Here is a 24,016-nt window from a genome sequence, read left to right on the forward strand (position 1 = left end):
GAAGACCTACTTATTCTTACAGAAAAGAAAGAATCAGTGGGGTATTTTAGAGTATAGCACTAGTTCTAGGCTGGGCCTATAAACAAGGTGCCTGGCTTCTTTCCCTAGCCCCCAGATCCTCTGTTTCCTTGCCTCGTCCCACTTGGGTTAGGAGCACTTGCTCCAAGAACTCATTGCCTGAAGTCAGTCCTACCTTGGACATATTTTAAAGCTGAGTAACTCAAACAAGCATGAGGAATGAGTGAAAAGTGCTTCTCAAACTGTAACAAGCATTAAACACCTGGGGATCTTACTGAAAAGCTGACTGTCATTGCTGAGGTTGGGTGGGATTAGAGATTCCTCCCTTCTCACAATCTCCCAGTTGATGTCCACTTAGTCCCTGTGCACACTCGGCACAGCAAGGAGATAAAGCATTCATAACAACAAGAGTCTCCCCACAAAGGCATGACCCTTTCCTTTCTGCTTTCTTTACAGGGACAGGAACTGGAATCTGTACTACCTGTGACAATGGGACATAGTAAAAGTTCACTCTTTGAGTTTAGCTTGGTGACTAGGACATACATGGCCTACCCATTAACCAGGAAACTTTGCCTAGTACCCAGTCTCAAAGGGATACTCAAATGAACACTTCTGTTCTGTGGTCTCTATTTTTCTGTGAGAAAGTAGGAAGGGGGCCAGGTGAGATAGCACACACCTCTAATCCCAGCAATTTGGGAGGCCAAGGCAGGAGAATCATGAGTTCAGGGCAGCCTCAGTAACTCAGTGAGACCCTGTTTCAAGATTAAAAACTACAAATAAAAAAGATGGATGATGTAGCTCAAGAGGCAAAAAGCCCTTAGGTTCAATCTCCAGTGGCAGTGGGGCCAGGTGGAGGGAGCTGTGAGTTGGAGGGAAATAAAGCAAATCGACTTTTGCATACAGAAGTCAACAGGGTTGAATTCTACCCATTCTTCCACAGCCTATAGTAGGGAGGTTGTCTCACCTAGAATAGCCATACCTCTTGCTTTAGGACCTGAATGTTGGAGAAGACAGTTCTCCTGTCCCTTGTGTCACTGACTTATAGTGTGACAGGTTGAGGTGAGAGCTTCGTCTCCTCTCCTGTGAACTAGATAGAGGGAGTAGGGCATAATGGCTGGATCAAGGTCAACTCCTCTGCAGACCCTGAAGAGAGGTATTCAATCCTTTTCCTGAATACTTTTTGAGTATTTAGGGGGACATTTATGTAGACTTTCAGTGAGCTTCATGAAGAATAGGACTATGACTTGTGATTCTTTTTTCTTAAGACAGTTTTAAAATATTGGCACTTAATTGAGCTACCAGTTAAAACTCCAAATCTGGAGAACATGTATTATCAACCTAACCTACTGCCAGAATTATGGACTTTCCCTTAAGGAAGAAGGGAAAGCCCTCCTCTGCCAGATGTTTCCCTATCAAATATCTCATATTATCTTCACTAACCAAAACTTTTAGAGGAAGGAAAATTGGAGCTCAGAGAGGCTAAGTATATTGAACAAGGACAAGCAGCTTATAGGCTTTAGAGTTAGGATCCAGCATTGGTCTGTTTGGCTCAAAAGGCCTTGCTCTTGCATGAAAGATCAAAGTATACACCCTTCTTACTAAATTTTGGTCACAAACAAACTTGAGTTTGAATCCTAGCTCCATTGTTAGGCAAGTTATTTAATCTTAATGAACCTATGTTTTGGAAATGGAGACCATATCTGCTTCTAGAAGAGGGTGACAGGTGTGACTCCATCTGGCACTGAATTAGCACATGAACACACTAGTTCATTCACATGTGTACTTTACCACTGAGACACATCCCCAACCTTTTTAATTTTTTTTTTTATTTAGAGACAGGGTCTCACTAAGTTGTTTAGGGCCTTGCTAAGTTGCTGAAGGTGACCTTAAAATTATGATCTTCCTGCCTTGGCTTCCTAAATTGCTGGAATGACAGGAAACTGCCACCATGCCTGGCTTGCTCTAATTTCTTAAAGTGATTTCTGATGTTGAGATTGGCTCTCTACCCTCAGAAGACAGTTCATGGTAGTGACTGGAGGTTCCAAGATACTGACAACACAACTTATGAGAATTATCTGTTTCTGAATCTTTGCTAAGAACCTCAGCCTGTAGATCTGTAGATGTTAAAGATACAGCAAGACTGGAGCAAAAGTCTAGAATAAGGATAAAGAGCTGGAATAAGAATAAAGGATTGCAATAAAGACCATCAGACCAAGAAAGGCCCTGGGAGCTACTCTGGGGAACTTGATTCTGCAAGTAATAAGACCCTGGAAGATTCTGTACAAACAGTTGACTTGATGAAAACAGTGATGGAGATACTATGTTTATCAGATAGCCTGGAGATGGGAGAGTAATACAGAGACAGGTAGATCAAGTGAACAGTTTCATAACAGAAAGAACCCTTGGAATAAAGTCAAGGAATGGATTCTGCTCCTACATTGTCATCTGTGGGAGCCAGGACATCTTATTGAAAGTGCTAGGGCTTTAATATCCCCACCTAAAAATTAAAGCATCATTACCAGATTGTGTTGATTCCTTTCCACACAAGACAATGTGCTAGAACTCAACTTACTGCAATAATCCAACCTTGCAATGATGAAGGGCAAAATTAACCATGATAGCAACAGATTGTAGAAGATATAAATGTATAAAGATGTTCAGAAAGTTGAAATGACAGGGTCTAATAAATAATTCTAAAAGAGAACACAAGGAAAAAAGGAAACTGATTTTGAGTTTATCCTGAGATACTATGATGCTAGTACCTCCCAAGAAGGGGTTCATTTGGGAGAAAAATTATGAGAATAGTTTAAATAATATGGTGTAAAAACTAAAAATGATTAATTGAGATAAGGCCTGAATCCTCATCCAGTCCATGACTTAAATTTGCACCCTACACACCCTACTCATCTCACAGCAGTCCTGGTCTGATCCTGTGGAAGAATTATTAAGGGGCTGAAACAAAGGAGGAACAGAAAAGAAGAAACTGTAAGGTTGAGAATAGTCCTTACCTTTGACCAGTCTCCTGCAGCTAAATGTGGGGGGCAGTCTATTCTGGCACAGGATTTATGAGATGATGCCTTGGGTCCTTGGCACAATTCATCAGAGAGATTCAAAAAACTGCCATCTGTTAATAGCTGCCGACATGTGACTCTTCGGTTCTGAGTTCCCCCACCACATGTCCTGGAACACTAAGAAGACAAGAGGAGGTAAGGCAGTGGGCTCAGCTCACTCTATAGTACAGCAATGCAGGGCTCCTCACTGTCATAAGCATGGCAGGTAATGGGGTCACCAATCTGCTGTACCTGCTGCCAATCTTCAATATGCCAGCCAGGAGGGCAATCAAATTGATTGCATGCTTGTAGGGCATGGGGCTTTTCATCCCTGCATTCCTCAGCAGGTGCAGGGGACTCTTCTGGGTGCAGGCAGTACACTTCCCGGGTCTGGATTCCAACACCACAGGTTGCTGAGCAGGGACCCCAGGAGCCCATGTGCCACCTACACAAAAAGCCAAGTGGGGAAAGTTGAATTGTCCAATGAGACAAGGTGCAACTGTCTACATGAACAATTTTAAATTCTTCTTTGCACTTCTGGGTTTTATACACTGTATAAAAATTCCACAACAGCATCTCCATCAATGTATGCAATTAAAATACTGAAATGTAGTATTGAAAGGAAGATATGTCAGGGAAGTGTTTTAAGATCTTACTCATTTGGAAAGGTCTAGTGAAAAGAAGCAGAGTTGTTCCCATCCTGCCTCACCACCATCTATCAAAAATAAAATCTTGGTTTGGTTTTGAGTAGAGTCCCAAGGCAATGATGATTTATATAGGTGTCAAAAGAAATTTTAAATGCTCAAAACACACTTCAGGAAATCTTCAGGGCACCTGGATTCATTATTTGGAATATCCCTAAGAAAATTCCTTTATGTTAGGAGTGGATTTACAACATAAATATAATGTGATTCCGTTGCAATAAGATCTTGGAAAAATCAGGTTTTCTCATGAAACATCTGTAAAAATGAAAAACCAGGGCAGTTGCTTTTAATACATATTTCCAAGTTGCCTTCAAGGAAGATTCTCCCAATTTACACCCAGCAGAAGCATGTGAGAGAGCCAAGATAGATAATATTATTTAAAACATCTCTGTCCAAGTGATGGGTTGAAAAAATTACATGTTATGTTCATTTTAATTTGTGAAAATTTAATTTTTAGTGAAAATGAAACTAATTACTGTAGATATACATCATGAGGTAAATTTTAAATTGCTTAAAATGTACATAAAAGGATGATGACTCCAGAGTAGTTTGTAGTAGCAAAGACAAAAAAATAAAATAAAATTTCACAAAATGAAAAATTACCTAAATATTTAGCAATGAAGGACAAAATAAATACTGTGAATACAGAGAGTACAAAATAAATACTTGTGCATGCACAGAGTACAATTCTAGAGCCCATTAAAGTAATAAAGTGGACAACTGACATACAAATGCATTCATGATGTTTTTACTAGAAAAGATGATCATAAAATGGCTTATAAAAATAATCCTACATTTTATGCAGTAATAAATGTATGCAGAAAATTTTGCATATTTGTACATCTAAATGTTAACAGTGATAAGTGATAAGATTATTTTTTTCTTTTCATCCTTACTATATTTTTTCTGAATTTTATTATAATGAGCATTCATTCCTAGAAAAACAAATCAGTTTTCTTAAAAAAATTAGTGTTTATTGAAAAGTGATTTTGTTCTAATCATTTCTAATTTTCTATAATAAATGTTTTATTTGTATATATAATGGGAAAATGAAATTACAATAGGACAAAGAGAAAAATTTTTATTTATATGGAAATTTTTGTAATGAAGATACAATGATGGGGCTGGAGATGTGGCTCAAGCGGTAGTGCGCTCGCCTGGCATGCGTGCGGCCCGGGTTCGATCCTCAGCACCACATACAGACAAAGATGTTGTGTCCGCCAAATACTAAAAAATAAATATTAAAATTCTCTCTCTCTCCCTCTCTCTCCCTCTTTCTCACTCTCTCTCACTCTTTCTTAAAAAAAAAAGATACAATGATTATTAAAGTATAGAAATTGAATAAAAAGTCTAAATATATATGAAGTATGAGCTGTTAGATGCAAGAATAATGAACAGAAATATAATTGGAAAATTTGAAAGCTTTAAAATGTTTTGCCAAGCTCTTCCCATATAAAGAAGACAAATATTAATAAGAACATAAATTTAAGAATATATTTGAAAATATTGATGAAATAGATAACTTTCTAGGAAACTACAGCAGTCCCATTCAAGAAGGGGTCTGGACCCTGCTCCTCTTGTGAATAAATCTCTAAAAAGTTTCAAGGAACAAGTGAATTCCCCAAATACCTTAAATTTTCCAAAGTAGAAGATTAAAATATTTTAATGCATATTGTGAAATCAGCCAAACCTGAGCACAAAATCTGATAAATATATAGAAAAAATTTTCATGTGAACATACATCCTAAATCCTAAATAAAATTATAAATTATAAGCATAAAGAAACAAGTTAATCAAAAAATTTAAATAATACAGAATATATGTTACAGACTAAAGGTTTATGTCTCCCCAAAAGTCACATGTCGAAGCTCTGTCTCCCAGTGGGCTGTGTGCAGATGGGGCCTTTGGGAAATAACTAGGGTTAGAGTTATGAGTTCAGGACCTTCATGAGGACATCAGTGCCTATATAAAAAGACACATCAAAGAGTTTGCACTCTCTACCAGACAGCAAGAAGGCGAGAAACTGGATATCTGAAGGCCAGGAAGAGTCCTCACCAATAATTAAACCCTGCTTGACTTTGATCTTGGATTTTCCAGGCAAACAAAAAATAAAATGCTGTTGGTTAAGGCACCTAGTCTATGGTATTTTGTTAAGGCAGCCTGAGCTAAGATAGCTGTTCACAGTGGAAGTGAAATAGGTAATCCCCAAATATTTGAAATTATGCAATAACCTTCTAATTTACTTTTAAGCTAAAGAAGGAATCACAATGGAAATCAGATTATATTTTTAAGTTAATGTTAATAAAAACATCAAATGTCAAAATTTGCAGGATTCAGGTAATGCTACAAAGAGAAAAAAATAGGCTTAAATGCATACACTAAAAAAGAAAGATTGACTTTAATAATCCTAGTATCTATTAACAGCATTTAAACTCATACAAGAACATAGAAGAAAGGAAACAAAGCAATTACCAAAGATAAGAACAGAAATAAATAAATTAGAATATAAAAAAGATGGTTTTTCAAAAGACTAATAAAATTGATAAGTCCTTGATGAAATATGAAGGAAAATGAGAGAAAGCATGAATTACCAATATTAGGAATTTAAGGAGCAATCTCAAAAATATTAAAATAATGAGTGTATGTTTATAATTAAAAAAACACTATTGGTAAATTTGCAAAGATACACAGCCTGAAGAAAATTCAAAAAACCCACAAAAAAACCTACAAAACCCAGTTTAGAAAAACATACAAATGGGGAGAAATTTGACCATTTCTTAAATTAAATTTATAATTTAAAATGTTAAAAGAAACCTCTAGTATCAGATGACTTCCTAAGATTCTACTAAGCATTTAAGGTGTAAATAATTTCACCCTTACATAAACTCTCCAGAAAAAAGAAGAGGGAAAACTTCCAATTCACTTATGTCAATGTCTCTTATAAATGCATACATAAAAATTCTAAACCAAATTTTAGCATTCTCATAAACGCATACATAAAAATTCTAAACCAAATTTCAGCATACAAATGATTAAGTGACCAAGCTAGGTTTATTCCAGGAAGGCAAAATTGATTCAACCATGGGAAATCAGTGTGTAAAACATTAGTAAAGTAAGGAGAAAAATCATAGTATCCTTTCAGTGGAAAAAGAAAAACATTTTCTAAATTTTAACAGATATTCATAATAACCTTCTTAATCTGAATAAATCCATCCAAAAATTAAGTGGAGGGAGGATGGAAGAATATAGCAAGACAGATAATTGAGTTCCCCTCTGTTATGAAAAATAGCAAAAACAGTTAAAGAAAGAAAGAAGGTTAAAGACATTTCCCATACATAACCAACATCTCAGTGAACCAGAACTCAAATGGAAACAGTACTAAAGTACTAAGAAAATTAAAATATGTGATGTATGTGACTGTACTGAGAATATTTAAACTCTGGAAGAATAGATTTGGAAGTTAATGAGAGGCTCATAAAAATTAAGCAAACAAGAAATCAAAGCAATTACCAATTCTAGAGAAAACAGAAACTTCAATAAAGAAGAAAATGAAACCATAGTAAACTATTAAACAACTCAGTTGCCCTTAAAAATAATACCTTTATTAAGGTATAGTTTACATACCATAAAATTTACCCTTTTTTAAAAAGAATTTTTGGCACTCCCCATACCAAAACCCTTATACCTCTACACCCGTAGTTGTTGTTGTTGTCGTCCTCCTCCTCCTCCTCCTCTTCCTCCTCCTCCTCCTCCTCCTCCTCCTCCTTTTTTAAAGTTTTTACTTTCAGACTGGATCTCACTAAATTGTTGATGTTGGCCTCAAACTTTTAATCCTTATGCCTCAGGCTCCCTAGTTGCTAGGATTACAGGTGTGCACCATCATGCTCAGCTGAATTTACCCTTTTAAGGTAGAGCAATACTCCTTTAAAAATAGCTCTCACCAAACTCTGGGCCATTTTAGATACTAAATACCTGACAATGGTGGAACACTTGACCATGATTCATCAGATGACCATTTAACTTAAATCATGAAATGGCGATCCACAAAGTTAAAGCAGTTAAATGGGACCAGTAGCCTATCACTGAGTGGAAGTGGTACATGGTGGTGAGTGCATCCTCGAGAAATGTCTGGTGATGGGAACAGACACAAGAACCCCCAAAAAACCTACCTGGACATCACCTTAGTGTGACCTTAGGTGTTTTGCTTCTGTCTGTCCTCCCTTGATTCCTGTCTTTTATGAACTTAGTTCTCCAGCCTTTCTGTTATTCTTGTAGGACACCTAATATCTTTCCAAAAAATCTATATTTAGCTCAAATTAGCCAGAGTTTATATGACTTGTACCTAGGAGCCCTGAGTAATATATAAGGAAATACAAGTTTATATTATTTTTTAATTCTAGAAATTTTGCAAATTCATTTCACATGCAATAAGATAAAATGAATATATAATTTTGAATTTCAATTTAGCACTTACCTTTAAATTTTAATATACATAACTATTTCTTTCTTTTTCTTTTATTGTTTTGGTACTTGGGATTAAATGCTGGGATGTTCTACCAATGAGCTACATTCCCAGACATTTTAAACATCTTTTGATAAATTTTGAGACAGGGTCTAGTTAAATTGCTAAGGTAATGGGTTTGCTAAATTACTGAGGCTGGCCTGAAATTACAATCCTCTGCCTAAGCCTTGCAAGTTACTGAGATTACAGGTATGAGCCACCACCCCAGCAACATACACTAACTCTAAGTTTTATAACAAAGACTAGAATTACTCAACATCTCCTTCCTTCTGTTGCTCAAGATGAAAGCACTTCTCATAACCGGGTGTGGTGGTGCATATCTGTAATCCCAGTGACTTCTCAGCAATTTAGCAAGGCTCAAAGCAATTTAATGAGACCTTGTCTCAAAATAAAATATAAAAAGGGCTAGGATGTGGCTTAGCCCTGGGTTCAATCACCAGTACCAAAAAAAAAAAAAAAAAAAAAAAGAGTCCTTCTCAGAAATCTTGAAACACTCATCCACTACTCTTGTTTAGAAATGTTTTTCCTGTTGGGAATGGTGGTGCACACCTGTAATCCCAGAGGCTCAGGAGGCTGAGCCAGGAGGATCATGAGTTCAAAGCCAACCTCAGCAATGGCGAAACACTAAGCAACTCAGTGAGACTGAGACCCTGTCTCTAAACAAAATACAAAACAGGGCTGGGGATGTGGCTCAGTGGCCCAGTGCCCCTGAGTTCAATCCCCACTACCCCCACCCGCCCCCCAAAAAGAATTGTTTTTCCTGACTTTTCCATACTTATTTCCTGTTTTTGCGAGACTTGATTTGTTTAAATATACTTTTTATTCTATTTTCCCTTCTACTATTTTTTTTATTCTTAGTGTTAGCCTTAGAATTTTAAAGAGCCTATTTAACAACTGTGGAGTTAAACTAAAATCATTTCCATCTTCACACAGTACAAGGGGCTTAAAGTGCTTTGACTCTAATTGGCCTCTCCAAACTTTGAATGGTTTTGTTAGCCAATATTTCTTTCTTTTTTCAAATTTATATATCACATATTATTACTGATTTTCACATTTTTTTGAAGATTTCATCTTATTTATTTGTACACTTAAAAAAATCTTATTTTTGATTGGACTCGGAGGTAGAAGCTCTCAGAGAGGACAGCCTGCATCTCTTGGCAATCTGTTCCTGATATTTTTCTTTGGCTTCTTTCATTCTCCTGGCCAAAAGTCTGGCACATTCTGCAGCCTCTTCCTTATTCTTCTTAGTACACCAGCGCTTGTGTCGCAGGACACGTTGAGTCACAAGATGCTGACTCTTCAATGCTTTGGTCCTAGGTTTTTTATTTTCCTTGTTTAAGGATTTTCTGACAACATTTCGTGGACATCATCTTCTGTCTGAGGAAAAAAAAAGTATGGGGATTCTACTAGCTCTTTTGGGTCCCAGTCAACGAGGTACAGTAGTATCTGTAATCCAGGAACATTCTTCTTTCCTTTCCTTTTTTTTTTTCTAACAATAACCATGTTGAGAATGCTCATATTGGCATACATAATGCAACCTTGAATAGGTTTGTGCTTTCTTTCTCCAGTTTGCTTTGGACTATAACAGGAATGCCCCTTACTCAGTAGCAGATGAACACAGCCATAGGTCAAGACACCCTGCTTCATGAGGAAATCTTGTTTGTTGTCCCTGATTCAGACCACATAACCCCTCCATTCTTCACCCAGAATGTCAGCAGCAACTTTTGTGGCCATACACTTCTCATAAAAAGTACAAAGTTTTGTGTTCATTGTCCACTTCAATGAGTTTCTGGCAGTCAGTGGCTGGGAAGGAGATATTCAACTTCATCTTATAAAGCTGATTGCCCACAAGGGACCATGAAAAAGAGCACAATTATTTTTTTCTAAAAGATTAACCATATTTATGATAAACATTGCTCATTATTTAATTCATTTACATATGTCTCAGCCCTTCCTGTCAGGATAGTTGTCCTGCTTAATGAAAACATTCCTTAAAATTGTCTTTAGTGATAGTAGTCTGTGTTACTGTTCACCTAGAATACCTAATAGTAGCTAATGTTTATTGGTTGCCTAGTAAGCATGAAGCTTTTTTTAAAGCACTTTGCATGTATTCATTTAATCCTCATAGAACCCTGTTATAAGGATGTAGTTTGCTGACCCCTGCTGTATAAGGAGATACTATGACAATCTGAAAACATCCTTATTTAATCCCTAAAATATTGTTTCACTAAGTTTTTAATTTTAGTCTGACAATTATTTTTTTCCAGATACCTAAAAATAATATTTCATTATTTCTGATGAGAAGAAAATTGCTAGTTTTATTGCTCTTCTGGTGGATCTTTTCTTTCTGATTTTAAGGCATTCTTTGTGCAATTTTAAAGATTGACAGTAGTATATTTTGATGAATCTTTTTGTTCTTCCTGTTTGAAATTTGCTTTGACTCCAGACTCACGATGCATATTTTTCATCAGTAATGAAATATTCTCAGCAATTATCTCTTTAAATTATATTCTTTTCTTTCTGTGATTCAATTTATATATATGATAAACTTCCTCAATATTTCCTTGGTATCTTTTATGTCTTGTGCATATTTTATAAATCTCATTTATTCTCAGGGCTTTATTGGCAATTTCTTTAGATTGATATTCTCTCTCTCTCTCTCTCTCTCTGTTTACTAATCCATTACTTTTAAATTTAAATTAATTTTTAAAATTCTAGATATTCTGGCAGATTGAAACATATGAATTGTCAATGCATAAATCTTGGGGGGGTATCAGGGATTAAACTCGGGAGCACTCCACCACCCAGCCACATTCCCAGCACTATTCTGTATTTTATTTAGAGACAGGGTCTCACTGAGTTGCTCAGCACCTCACTTTTACTGAGGCTGGCTTGGAACTCACAATCTTCCTGCCTCAGCCTCCTGAGCTGCTGGGATTATAGGTTTGCATCACTGCTCCTGGCACATAAATATTTTTTATAAAATTAGAAGTTCCATATGGTTCAGTCTAATACTTGATTCTTTTTAAAAACCTTTCAGGTATTTTTTAAACATTTTTAGTTGTAGATGGACACAATACCTTTATTTTATTTATTTTATTTTTATGTGGTGTTGAGGATCAAACCCAGTGCCTCACATGTGCAAGGCAAGTGCTCCACCACTGAGCCACAACCCCAGCCCCTTTTGATAGCTTATTGTTCCTTGCTTAGATTTTTAATTTCCCATTTTATATCTTTACATATTTTAAACAAACTTATTTTCTGTACCTGATAACTTCACCATCTGATGCTCTATGTACCTGATTCTACTGTTCTCCACCCTGCCGACTCTCACACATTGCCCTTGATTTTGTTTTTGTTTTGTGTTTTTGCAGTACTGGGGACTGAACCCAGGGCTTCACACATGCTAGGCAAGTGCTCTACCACTACTGAGCCACAACCCTGACTGCACACAGTTTCTTCAGTGAGTCTTTCTAACTTTTATGAGCTCATGCTCTTTAGGAATTTGTGGGATATAAAGTTTAAGTAGAAGTCACATTATTCCATGTAGGATTTGTATTATCTGTCAAGACCAATGTGAACTAATTTCTGGATCATGTAGTTGTTAGAGTGAATGTAAACCCCATTCCACAAGAAGAGCTACTTATGGTTTTCAGATTGTCAAGGGGCTATTTCTAATTCCTTCCACTCAGAGGCAAAGCCAAGTGAGTTTCTCTGCAATCTTTCTGGGATTGATGCCTCCTCATCCCACTAATTTATTTTTTCATCTAAGCAGGTCCTGGCATTGTATGAGGATCATTCTATACCTAACCCTCGTCAAGACCAAGGACTGGTCTGCTTGCCAGGCAAAAACTGTCAAAGCCAAGGATTCCACGTTGGGGGACTGGAAACTGTCCCTTGGAGGTACTAGCTTTAACTGGGGTTTCTGCTCTAAATTCATGCTTCAATTTGTTTTTTAGTTTTATTTTGTTTTGTTTTGGTACCGGGGATTGAACTAAGGGGCACCTAACCTCTGAGCCACATACCCAGCCCTTTTTGTATTTTATTTAGAGACAAATTGCTTAGTGCCTCACTAAGTTGCTGAGACTGGGTTTGAACTCCTGATCCTCCTGTTTCAGCTTCCTGAGCCGATGGGATTACACCACAATGCCCAGCTTCAGTTTGTTTTTGATTTGAGGATTTCTCTTATTCTTACAGACTTACTTCTGCATGTCAAGTGGTGTTTTACATATTTTATCCAGTATTTTAGATGTGTTTAGTCAGAGGGATACCAGGATATCTAGTCCATCACATGGCTAGAAATGGAAGCACATATTCACACACCTGAAATAATGTTTTATTATGCTTATCTCTAGGTTGGTCTTAACTTCCCCTCAAAATTCTGAAGATATCATTCCCTTGTCTTCTGGAAACCCTAGTTGTTGATAAATTATTTATATAGTTAACCTCTTTCTCATGTCTGGCAGATTTTAAGATTTTCTTGTTATCCCTGATTTTTCTGCAGTGTCACTATTACATAACCATGTGGGGGTTTGTTTTCATTTATTTCTCTTGATCCTAGGAGTAGGTACTTTTCTCAAGCTTTATTAGCAGTTTATTTTATATCTTGCTCCTCTGATTGATATAACCTCCAAATTTTTAACTTATTTTTCTTTCCTCTAATCCTTAACTTTCTGTGCTTTAATTTCATTCTCTAAGCAATATTCATGTCACCAATTCTTTGTCTATAATTTATTCTTTTATTTCATTGACTATTTTAATTTCTAGATTTTCTAATTGTTTCTTTTTAATACTTATTCTTACTACATTCTGCCTATTTCTATTTCACAATTTCTATTTTTTTATGATTGATTAATTTCTATTTCTTATTTGGGTAAGACTGATTAATTTACATCTCAAAAAAAAATCCTGATGGCTTCAGGTCTTTTCTGGATTGTTTTTGCATTTTGCTTTCATCTGGAGTGAATTTATCTTTCCACCGTTGAATCTTTGGATGATTTTAGTTAATATTAGATTTCTTTTTGTGCTTTGAAATTTCACTTTGTAGGCTCATTTTGAAGGAAGGGATTCTCTCTCTATCTCTCTCGCTCTCTTTCTACATCCCTTTACCCTTTCTCTGTCCCTTAGGAACTGCACATGTATTTGCCCCAGCTGCCTTGGGACCTCAAGCACCAAAGAACCACAGGTCCAATTTCACTTGCCACTGCACACATTCTTTTCCTGGCCCAAGTAGTTGTTTTCATGATTTTGCCCTTGGTATATAATTTTTAATTTTCCCTTTTTAATACAGAATCTACCAATCATCTGAATTTGGAGCAGAAAGTGATGTTACAGCACCATCTTCACTGCAAGTGTACCAATTAGTTAAGACTATAATTATTATCTAAATAATAATTATATCTAAATTCCAGTAGCTTTGTATGTAAGAGAAGTGACCAACAGTATCTATATGTATCATATTTTAATGAAATTCTGATCACATAAATATTTAGAAGACATCTATTTTATTATTAAACTAATTCAGCTTAAGCATGTAAATTATTTGGAACAATTTCAGCACGATCATCTTTCAAGATGTGCACAGGTAGAAGAATCAATTAGAATCACAAGGGACTGGAGGTGGAACTATTTTTATTCAAGACATGGGTAACAATTTGTTAGTTATAGATGATAAGTTATTGATTTTTTAAAATTTAAGAGATAGAAAATGAGTTGATATGGAAATATCACTCTTGCTGGAGTGTGGCTCAGGGGTAGAGCACTTGCCTAGCACGAGTGAGGTGCTGGGTTCAATCCTCAGCACCACATAAAAATAAACAAATAGAATATGCTCAACTATAACTAAAAAATAAAAAAGAAAAAAAGAAATATCACTCTTTCCTCTTGCTTTCCTCCTTTCCTCCCTAGAAGTGTTGAGTTCTATTACAGAAGGCTGTCTTTAGACTAGCAGGACCATTATGTAACCCTGCATGTTTCTACAAGCTGCTGGCTCTCTCCTGGCAAAAGCAAACTCCCTAAATAGCAGACACTCAGCAGTTGTAGGATAGACCAGGGGAGCAACCTCATAAGAGCAAATAAACATACAACACCCCACCTTGGAGAGTTCAGGCTAATACATCAAATGCATTTGCCTTTGGGTAAATAAGATCCACTGGCTGTCCACCCCAATCTCAGTGGTAAGTTTCACCCTGGGGTGATATTTTACTGCTATTGCCCTTGGAGTCAGTAAATATTTGTATGGAAAATATTATGCAACCCCCTGTTCCTGTTATTCCTACACCACTGGTTTCTAGAACCTAAAACATTTTTGTAAACTTACCTTTATTTTGGCATCAAGTCTTTGTCTCTCCTGGGTTTTTTCCAATATAATTCTCAACCTTCAAAAAGTTTATTAAATTTGCAACTTTGAAATGAGGAATAGTATTTCCTTGCACATAAAAACAGACTCTTAATCTTGTAACACATTCTCTGCCCTATCAATCCTAGCATGGAAGTTCTGTGGCTAGAGTTGCCAAGGAAGAGAAGATGTAAGAATTGCTGAGGTGCAGTGAGGAGGGAAAGAGATACTGCAAACAGGCCAATGCACAAATAAACCTGTGTGCTTTCCTCCTCAAAAGACCAGGAAAGGAACATGACCCAGCTATGCCACTCCATGGTATTTATCCAAAAGAACTAAAATCAGCATACTACAGTGATACATGTATACCAATGTTTGTAGCAGCACAATTCACAACAGCCAGGTTATGGAACCAGCCCGAGTGTCTGTCAACAGACTAATATATGAATAAAATGCCATATACATACACAATGAAGTATTACTCAGCCATAAAAAAGAATGAAATTATGTCAATTATGCCATTTGGTGATAGTTGATGGAACTGGAGAACATCACACTAAATGAAATAAGCCAGACTCAGAAAGTCAAAGGTCAAATCTTTCCTCTCATGTGTAGAAGCTAGGGGACAGGGAGAAAAGGAATTTTTTAAAAGGGAACTTCATGAAAATAAAAGGGAGATTAACAGAGTAGAGGAAGGGGATCCAGGCAGAGGCACAGGGGAGTATTGGGAAATGAAATCTATGAAATTATGCTAAGTCCATATTTGAATATACTGCAGTGAATCCCACTTACATATATAGAATTATAATGCACTAATTACAATAATAATAATAGAAGAGAGATAAGTAGAATAGAATATGCAGATTAGGGGAGGGAGGAGGAAAAGGAAGGTACTAGGGAATGAGATTGATTAAATTATGTTAGTACATTTATTAATATGGCATAATGAATCCAATCATTATGCATAATTATAATGTACCAATTTTTAAAAAGGAACAGTTTTTGGACTTACTGTTAAATCCCTCTGTGATCTGGTGACCAAAGAAAGGAGAACACTGTAAAGTAAACTCAACCTGCTTTACCTCCTGGGCAGGTCAAACAAAGGCTGTAATTCTTAGAACTAAAACAAATTCTGACCACATCACACTATAGATGGATCCTGACATTAGTTGGCTTAACTTAAAGAATTTTTGACTTTGGGATGATGTGAAAGTAATATGCATTTAGCAGAAACTGTACTTAATAAATGTGGATCTCCTGGGCTAGCAACGGGTAGTATAATCCTCTCTTGCAATGCTGGGCACGGACAGCAAGCTGCAGCCCCCAGTCAGCCACAGAATCATGAGGGGAAACAACCTGCCCCTTAGAGTAGGCTCTGTGGCTAAGCTCTGAGGGGGTAAGTGAGGCATATTAAATGCATTTTCTTTTCTTTTTTCTTTCTTTCTTTTTTTTTTTTTTTTGAGAGAGAGAGAGAGATTTTTTTTTTAATATTTATTTTTTAGTTTTCGGCGGACACAACATCTTTGTTTGTATGTGGTGCTGAGGATAGAAACCGGGCCGCACGCATGCCAGGCAAGCGCGCTACCGCTTGAGCCACATCCCCAGCCCCAAATGCATTTTCAACTTAAGACTTTTTTTACTGTCTTAAGTTGAAAAAAAAAAATATATATATATATGGACCTTTATTTTTATTTATTTATATGTGGTGCTGAGAATCAAACCCAGGGCTTCACACTTGGTAGGCAAGCACTCTACTACTGAGCCACAACCCCAGCCCAAGACAGTTTCAACTTAAAAATTGGTTCATAAGGAAGTAGCTCCATTAGACGCCTAGGAGTATCTGCACTCCTGTGAGGACATGAGGATAAATGCAAGAGGATTAGGCCCAGTTTGAAGATGTGATTGAAAAAATGCAACTTTGAACAACTACTGAAAAATGGAAGATGGGAACTCAAGGGACCTTGATAATGAGAAAGAGAGTCTAATAGTTTTCCTCATGACTCAGATTAAGCAACTAGGCCCAGAGAGTCAAGGGGCTCTCTAGACATCCTTGAGAGAGGCAAAAGTAGGGCTCTGTCCACAGTAGATCCATTTCCAGTTCTCTGATCATTAAAAGTCCTCTCTGTTAAATGTCTCAGGTGAGGATCCTGTTTCACATTCTGTTGAATTTCATTTTGCCATTAGGAAGTGAGCCACTGATTCCTTTTATGGAAGATAGTTAATTCATTTCATGGTAAAGGAGACTCCAAGCCCAGGGCTCAGAATATGCAAAGTCCCAGAAGATACGTGTGAGCATGAGTGTGGGTCATAGTGAGTAGTTCATGGTGGCTGCAGAGCAAGTTCCTCTGGGTGACAGACTGTGTGTGTGAGGGGGGTACTGGTGACAGGAGACATGACTCAAGAGTTAGATCCAGTGTCACCAAGGAATCTATATGTGGGTACAGGTTGAATCATTTCCCACCAAAAATGTTCTAGTATCCAAGACTGTGAGCTTACTTGGAAGCAGAGTCTTTGCAGATGATCAGGTTTAAAGGAGGTCACTATCCCAAAATGAGTGATGTCCTTAGGAAAAGGGGAAATCTGGACACAGACATATGAAGGAAAATGATAAGGACCAAAGGGAGAATGCCATTCAAAAGTCAAGGGATGCAGAGGCTGCAAGCAAGAGAGAGGCAGAGGGAAGATTCTCCCTCAGCTCTCCTGAGGAACCAACCCTGAAATAGGACTTAGGACTTGTAGTTTCCAGGTTTCTAAGACAATACATTTTTGTCCTTCACACCACTCAATCTGGAGTACTTTGTTAGAGCAGCTCCTGAAAACTAATCCACAGACCAAAGTTAACAATGTAGATTTTAGTACACAGATAAAGGAAAGTCACTGAAGGATTTTATGTGGGAGATTCACATGATCACACTGCAAGTTAGAAAGATCATGCTCTTTCACAGTCATGTGTGCATTTGGATCAGAGCAGGAAAGGTGAGAGGCAAGAGTTCATTTAAACTCCTGAAACAGTTCAGGCAAAACATAATGTGAATTAAGACAGTGGCATTAGAAATGAACAGGGCAGGGCTGGGGATGTGGCTCAAGCGGTAGCGCGCTTGCCTAGCGTGCGTGCGGCCTGGGTTCGATCCTCAGCACCACATACAAACAAAGATGTTGTGCCCGCCAATAACTAAAAAATAAATATTAAAAAATTCTCTCTCTCTCTAAAAAAAATGAACAGGGCAGATTTATAAAGTATTGAGGAGTAAATTGTCAAGGAAGCCAGGTTCATGTTATTAGAGAAATGAAAGGATACTACCGTGAGTCCACTTTAAAAGGGAGAAAATGCTTGATTTGGATTTGGACTTGAAAAAATAAATAAAAATTGTGAGATAAAATTATCTTATGTTGAACATTATTTTGGTTATAAAGGCAACCGTGTGCATTAATTTTAAATGAACAGAGAACAAACTGTGAATTGTTTTGTATTTTGACTTTTCTTTTCTGGAAAGATTATGTGACACATTACAGCTGTCTTCACTTTCAGAGCCAGAGCATAACAGAGCTACTTGTACAAAAATAAAATGGAGAGTTTCATCAGGGCTCTCATGTCCTCCTTTAATCCTGTGACATGCTAACATTCTCACTTGAAGTGCTTTTCTCATTGTCATTATTTTCATTTTCTGTTTTAGTTGCCAATTGGACTACGTCTGCCTGTGTCCTCACTTGTCAATGGTTTGGACTAGAAACAGGGCACAACACTGGTGTCAATCTAAAATAATACACCTCAACATCTAGGGTTGTATGTTCTTTTCCCTCTTCTTTGTTATGGCAATGAGAGTTCCATGCTTAAAAACAAAACAAAACAAAAACCTGTAGTAATCATTTAAAGTCTGTGCAAATTTCAAACCATTTCTTTTACAGTCATCTTTCCAGAAAAAGAGTGCAGGATAGTGTGCAGAAAAGGGATGGCAGCGAAGGGCTACAAACCAGGAGACTGGCTCTGCCAGCAGCTCACTGGGTAGGCTCTTCCTCTTTGCCATCCAGAAGAGACAGAGTTTGGACTAGATGTCATCTAATGAGAAATGTTTCATGTTTGGGTTTGACATTGCAGCATACAATTTATTTACTATGTGTTCATGGACAAGTCACAAACTATCTAAAATCCTAAAATTCAGTTCTCATAAGCAGAAAGCAAAAGCATTTTGCTCATTATTAATTCATTACCATATTTCTGAAAGAAGGTAAGGTATGAAGAACAGGAGCTACTTTTCACCAAGCAGAGACTATTGAGGGTCGTGATGTTCACATTTTTGCAAGAGAAAAAGACCTTATATAGCATAGATATCAGTAATGAGCAAGTTCATTTTACCATTTTAAAATTTCATTGTACCTAGAAAAGGATTTATGTATTGTAGAATCCTTAAAACCCCTCAGCAGAGGCTGGTACACAGGGGGCACAATGTGAAAAGCAATGTTATCCTCTGAACATTTCTGGAAAACACAGCAAAGATTCAGTGATATTTATGGCTACCACAGCATAATGGTATTTATATTGTACCAAACATAGAAACAGATTCACTATTTTGATAAAGAATATTTTTGGTGTCATATAAAAAGGAAAACACAAGATTTATATATTCCCATGGAGGCAGGCTTTAAATGGGACACTCAGATGGAATTGTGGTGGGCTGACTACCTAGTTCAATTTTTTTAAAAAAACTGGTAATTGATCTCATTATCTCCACCCTTTTTCTCCCCATTTCAGAATTTGAGTAATCTTTTAAAAATGTAAATCTGATTTATCACTTTGTTGCTCAAACCTCCAATGTGTTCTCACTGACTCTCTGGGGCAAGTCCAAATGCTTACCATGGCCCTTGCTCATGTCTGATCTCATCTTATGTCACACTGATTTCCTTTCCATCCTGTTCCTTGAAAATAGAGATCTCTTTTCCTCAGGGCCTTTGCACATACACATCCCTCTGCCCAGAACACTCTTTCCTCTACATATCTAGCCAATTCCTACTCGCCTTTTTGGCCTTGACATAAATAACCTCCTCAAGAGGCCTTTTCCAAATACCCGCACACTCCACCTGGCTCCCCTACTCTCTTTTGGGCTCTTGTATTATTCTTTCAACTCTATTTTCTTCTTCATAGCATTTATTATAATTTAACTCATCTACTGATTTATGTTTCTGTCTATTGAACATCTGCCTCCTGCCCCTTCCCAAGTCTAGTTTTAGGAAAACATTTTACAGAACAATGTAGTACATGATTCCAACTTCATGGGAAAACATGTTGAGAAATAAAACTATGTTTTCTCCCTCCCCATACACTTAGCACAAGTGTCATTTCTCTAGAGATAGAAGGGTTGCTCCAAGTGGATATATACTCAGCACTACTCCTACATACAGTCATCCCTCGAGAGCTACAGGGGATTGTTCTAAGACATTTCCTCTCCACCACAGATACCAAAATTTATGAATCCTTAAGTCCCTTATACAAAATGTTATCTTTGCATATAATCTACCTATATCTTCTTATATACTTTAAATCATCTCTAGAGTACTTGTAATAACACAATGTGAATGCTACATAAATAGCTGTTATACTATACTATTTAAGGAATAATAACAAGAAAATTAGAGTCTGTACCTGTTCAGTACAGATGCAATTTTTTTTCCAGTGCGGGGGATCAAACTCAGGGTTTTGCATATGTTAGGCAAGTGCCCTGCCATTGGGCTATATCCCCAGCCATTTTTCAAATATTTTTGACCTATGGCTGGTATGGATCTGTGGATGCAAAATGCATAGAAAAAAATACAACTGTGTTTGATGTTTGTAGAAAGCTCTGGACACACTTGACAACATGGATGTCCTGCCCTGTAGTTAGAGCAAACATTCCTAAAAGCCCTTGTATGTTGTCTCTTCTGTAATGAATATTCTGGTGTGGGATACAGTCAGCCTGGGGGTGAGGGCAAGAGGTGGCAGGAAAGCAGATGGCCCTGTGCTATTTCTGGGCTTTGCCATGCCCACCAAGTTAGTCTGTTGGCCTCAATTACATCATCTCAGCTGAGCACAGCAGCATGGCTCTAGCACAAGCCAAGAAGTTCCCAGTATTTCTTTAGACTACTATCAAAGTTGGAAATATGGGAATGAATACAAAACATGGTGTCCATTTCATTACAGGTATAGCTCACAAGGATGAAGCAAGCCTGGAACTTGCCTCCTAGTGAGATTTAAGAGTTAAGAGAGCAAGACTCCTAAGGAAAGGGTGCCCATCTCCAAGATGTGAGGGCCTAATGTTTAGGGTGGCCTCACTTATTTAATACACCTTCACCACCCTCATGCCATCACATAGGCATCTTAGCTGATGATTTCAAAGAATCAAAATCAGAAGGAATTCTAGAAGCACAATTTATTTCCTGAATAAATATAAAATACTATACACCAACATGGCAGGAGGTCACATAACCTTTCTCAGTCACTTATAACCCAGAACATAGCAAAACTTGCCTTTGGTAAACAAAGGCCCCCCATCAGATGGGCAGTATAACTACTAAAGGCAGGGAAGAGATTTTGGTAAACAGAGAGGAGGTGACGGAATGAACTATAGAGGATTATACATATTTAGCATCTAATTCTTATTGCAGAAGACTGGCCTATACAATAAAGAAAAATTAAGGAGTTTACAGTTTAGATTCAGAAAGTTCTTGTGTAACAAACTGATGGTGCATCAAAATCATTGTAGCCAGCAACTCTCAGGGACAAAGGAACATGGGGAAAGCCTGCATCTTTTCTGATAAAATTACCCAGGATGGAACAAGAACTTAGACCAAGATGTCGATTAACTTTTAAGGGCAACCTTCCATACCAAAAAGACCAAGAAGAAATCATCTTCATCAATTATTTGCAGGCTACAACATTACAACACACAATTCGAGATCTAAGACAAGTCAACAGGAAAGGTAATAACGTATCTATGTGAGGCCGATGTAACAAACAGGAGCTCACTCAGTCACCTGACAGATAGAGATCAAGCACCCTGTGTGCCAGTGCTAACTCTACCTCAGATCCTGTGCTCTCTGCTGGGGCATTAGAGGAAGAAGTGCCCATAAGTAGATGGGAAGGAGGAAGAAGAGAACAACCTAGTGACCTGGTTTTGCTAGAAGCAAGCCAGTTTATTTTGCTCATTCATGTTTGCTGCTACAGAGGACTGCTGCTTAGCAAGGCTGCATTTGAGCATCTCTGGAAGAAATAGGCCAGTGCACAACTTAAGCATTGAAGAGAGCTCTGAAGCAGGCTTAGCCAACCTACCTGTGTGAGTCTGAGTCGCTATGCACAACTGAGTTTCTCAGCAGGGGGGCAGTGTTACCCTCCAGACACATTATATCCCAGGAATACAAGACAGCACATACCTGGGCGGACAGGGCTCTGTGTTACAGGCCTGGCTCATTGCTGGAGGACGGTGGACCATATCACACAAACTGTCATTGACTGTCTGCTGGGTCTGGATGTGTAAGCATACTGCTATGGCTTCTTGATGGCCTGGAGGGTGGTAAGAGAAAAAAATCCAAATGACATAGAATAGCTTACTGTAGAGAGAAAGAAAACAAGATCTTAGGTCTTCTCATTCTTAGGTTGCTGCCCTTTCGACTACATCATGGGGCTGTAGGATGAATTTCAGGGCACAAGTACAAGCAAACACCTTGACATGTCCCAAAGTCTCCCCATCTTTGAAGTCCTTCATTCACATTTTAAGCACAGTCCCTCTCCTCTCTCTCTCCCCCAAGCCCACTCATCTTGACACATTTGATTCTCCATCTACCCTCAGATTTACCTGCATCTAAATGTACTTGAAGCCAGGAGTCCCTCCAAAAGAATCATTACAGTGATCCTTCCCATAATGTACAACAGTTTCCCTAAGAGGAATTTTCATGCCAGCTGCCAAAGAATCACATTTGCTCTATATCATTTCATATGTGCCAAATCCAATGTATAGCTTTCAAAATTTTTCATTATGGTTTGAGATGCTGTTCACTGTTACCATAATCAGTAATATTTTGATTGCTAACAAAACATAGCAATAATTTCCATTGAGAAAGTGTACAAAGTAGTTTCATTATTTTACTTGAGCCCAAAATTATCTTGTGAAGCCAAAAATGATATTCTTATCTCCATTTTATTAATTTAATAAGGAAACTGAAGTTTGGAGAGAAACGCAGACAGCAAAATGTGGTAGATTAAAAACTAAAAATTAAATTCCCTGCCTCCAAAATGTAATACATCCCAAAATAGTGACTGCTCCTTGTTCCAATAAGAGCTTCCACAAGTGTATTTTTCCTCTGAGGCCACAAAGATCTGTCTCACCCCAAAGCCCATGTTTTCCACCGCTCTTCTTTGTCTGTTAAGACAAAAGAAAATTACTATAAAATTGGAATTGAATAAAATATAAATCAAAATTTAGATAAAAAGTCAAATAAGAATGGTAACAGCCCCTGACCATGCTATTTGAAATATGCAAATGTATTCAGTTTCATGTTAGAATGCACGTTCCATTATGTTACAACTTGTGGTTCTTTTTCCAAATGCCATGTTTCAATCCAACCATTTTACAGCACTCTGTAGAATGCAGTATAGGCCAAAAACATTTATAAAATATATATTTGTAATACTCAGTTCTTTCCAACAAATTTTCTCCTGCTGTCTTCCGTTGTAATTTTACGGTGCCTGACATAGCGGGATGCAGTCTTAAATCTACATGCATCTTCCTTGAACTTTTAAAATAAACATTGGCTAACCTGAAATGTAAGAAAATACTGCTACAACTTCATAACTGGTTCTTATTTGCAAATATCAAAGCTTCCTTAGTGACTTAACATGTATATTAATGTTCATTTTATAGTAGTTTCATTCTTTTTTAATCTGAGAAAAATCCAGTTCCCTTTGGAATACAGTTTAATTTGAATTAAAAATTCTTTAGAAAATATATTGAGACTATTATGAATATTTTTTGGAGACTAGCTGGGGAGACTTTAAGCACTATTTTAACCATTTTTGAATGGAATTTTCTAATACTTGTGACACACTTCTCTGTCTTACAGCAATATGCTGAAAAGAATTTAAAATTTTACTAGATGATTTGGCATATTTTTGGTATAGAATCATTTTCCAAAGATAGCCACAAAATATTTCTCATCTGCCATGCTGGTCTTACAATGTGACCTTGACACTTTCTACTTCAAGAGATTTCATCAAACAATTATCTTAAAAAATTAATGTAAAATAGCTGGACATGGTGGTGCACACCTGTAATTCTAGCAACTGAGGAGTCTGAGGCAGGAGGATCACAAATTCAAGATCAGCTTGGGCAACTCAGGAAGACCCTATCTCAAAAAATAA

The 24,016-nt window shown here is 37.3% G+C and overlaps 1 protein-coding gene and 1 pseudogene across 2 annotated transcripts in view; both read right to left on the bottom strand.

Moving 5' to 3' along the window:
- Adamtsl3 (ADAMTS like 3) overlaps positions 1-24,016 on the bottom strand; it is a 319,937-nt gene that overhangs the window by 85,553 nt on the left and 210,368 nt on the right. For both annotated transcript variants that reach the window (XM_076851278.2, XM_076851279.2), the window contains exons 17-19: positions 22,033-22,162; positions 3,321-3,513; positions 3,027-3,206 (exon numbers count right to left, since the gene is read on the bottom strand). In XM_076851278.2, the coding sequence (XP_076707393.2) occupies positions 3,027-3,206; positions 3,321-3,513; positions 22,033-22,162 (503 nt within the window). The remainder of the gene's footprint in view (positions 1-3,026; positions 3,207-3,320; positions 3,514-22,032; positions 22,163-24,016) is intronic.
- On the bottom strand, positions 9,394-10,122 carry LOC143394205 (small ribosomal subunit protein eS6 pseudogene; annotated as a pseudogene).

Source organism: Callospermophilus lateralis, chromosome 3 (genome assembly GCF_048772815.1).
Source record: "Callospermophilus lateralis isolate mCalLat2 chromosome 3, mCalLat2.hap1, whole genome shotgun sequence".
Taxonomy (NCBI): domain Eukaryota; kingdom Metazoa; phylum Chordata; class Mammalia; order Rodentia; family Sciuridae; genus Callospermophilus; species Callospermophilus lateralis.